The sequence below is a fragment of the Propithecus coquereli genome, unplaced genomic scaffold, assembly GCF_000956105.1.
Source record: "Propithecus coquereli isolate 6110/MARCELLA unplaced genomic scaffold, Pcoq_1.0 Scaffold2778, whole genome shotgun sequence".
Taxonomy (NCBI): domain Eukaryota; kingdom Metazoa; phylum Chordata; class Mammalia; order Primates; family Indriidae; genus Propithecus; species Propithecus coquereli.
The window spans coordinates 2,543-3,054 of NW_012148372.1; the positions used below are offsets into that span (position 1 = coordinate 2,543).

The following is a 512-nucleotide window of genomic DNA, read 5'->3' on the forward strand; positions in this document are numbered from 1 at the left end:
CAAAAGAATAGGCAGACTTGCATGAGGGTTGGGACCACCGCCAAGTCAGTGACAGACAGCTGGCAAAGGGAGATCAGGTGACGATCCAAATGCTCATCTTCCAACAACATGATATCCGCTTCAGTACCTAGGATTTTCTCTGTCAGCTGTCATCCCAGCAGAGGTTAGGGAGGATGCAATCTGTCACCGTGGCTGAAGGGAAGATGATGGAGTCCTGCGATCAAGAAGAGCGAGTGGATCTAGCCGGTTCATGGTCCTGATGAATCCTAGTGCTGTTACTTGCTCTTGGGTGGACACTTCTGCTGGCAGGGAGGAGGTGGGCACTGCACAGGTGGGCAGGGAGGAGGTGGGCAAGGCTCAGGGCACTTAGGAGGTGGGCAGGGCTCAGGGCACTTAGGAGGTGGGCATGGCTGAGGGCACTTAGGTGTGAACACAGGAGGTGGCTGGCAGGGCTGCTTGCACTGCTGCTGCTGTTGGTAGGACATCTCTCGTGGGGCTCAGAGGATCTGAAA

At 55.7% G+C, this 512-nt stretch overlaps 1 protein-coding gene across 1 annotated transcript; it reads right to left on the reverse strand.

Annotated features, from left to right (window-relative positions):
• Positions 1 to 275: 275 nt before the first annotated feature.
• On the reverse strand, positions 276 to 485 carry LOC105813269 (small proline-rich protein 2I-like). Its single transcript, XM_012647918.1, has one exon. It carries the CDS (start codon positions 483 to 485, stop codon positions 276 to 278), a length of 210 nt encoding a protein of 69 aa, XP_012503372.1.
• Between the last annotated feature and the right edge of the window lie 27 nt (positions 486 to 512).

Bases quoted from the DNA above. Each gene is read 5' to 3' on its own strand.
- LOC105813269 (XM_012647918.1), bottom strand. From the start codon at position 485: ATGTCCTACCAACAGCAGCAGCAGTGCAAGCAGCCCTGCCAGCCACCT.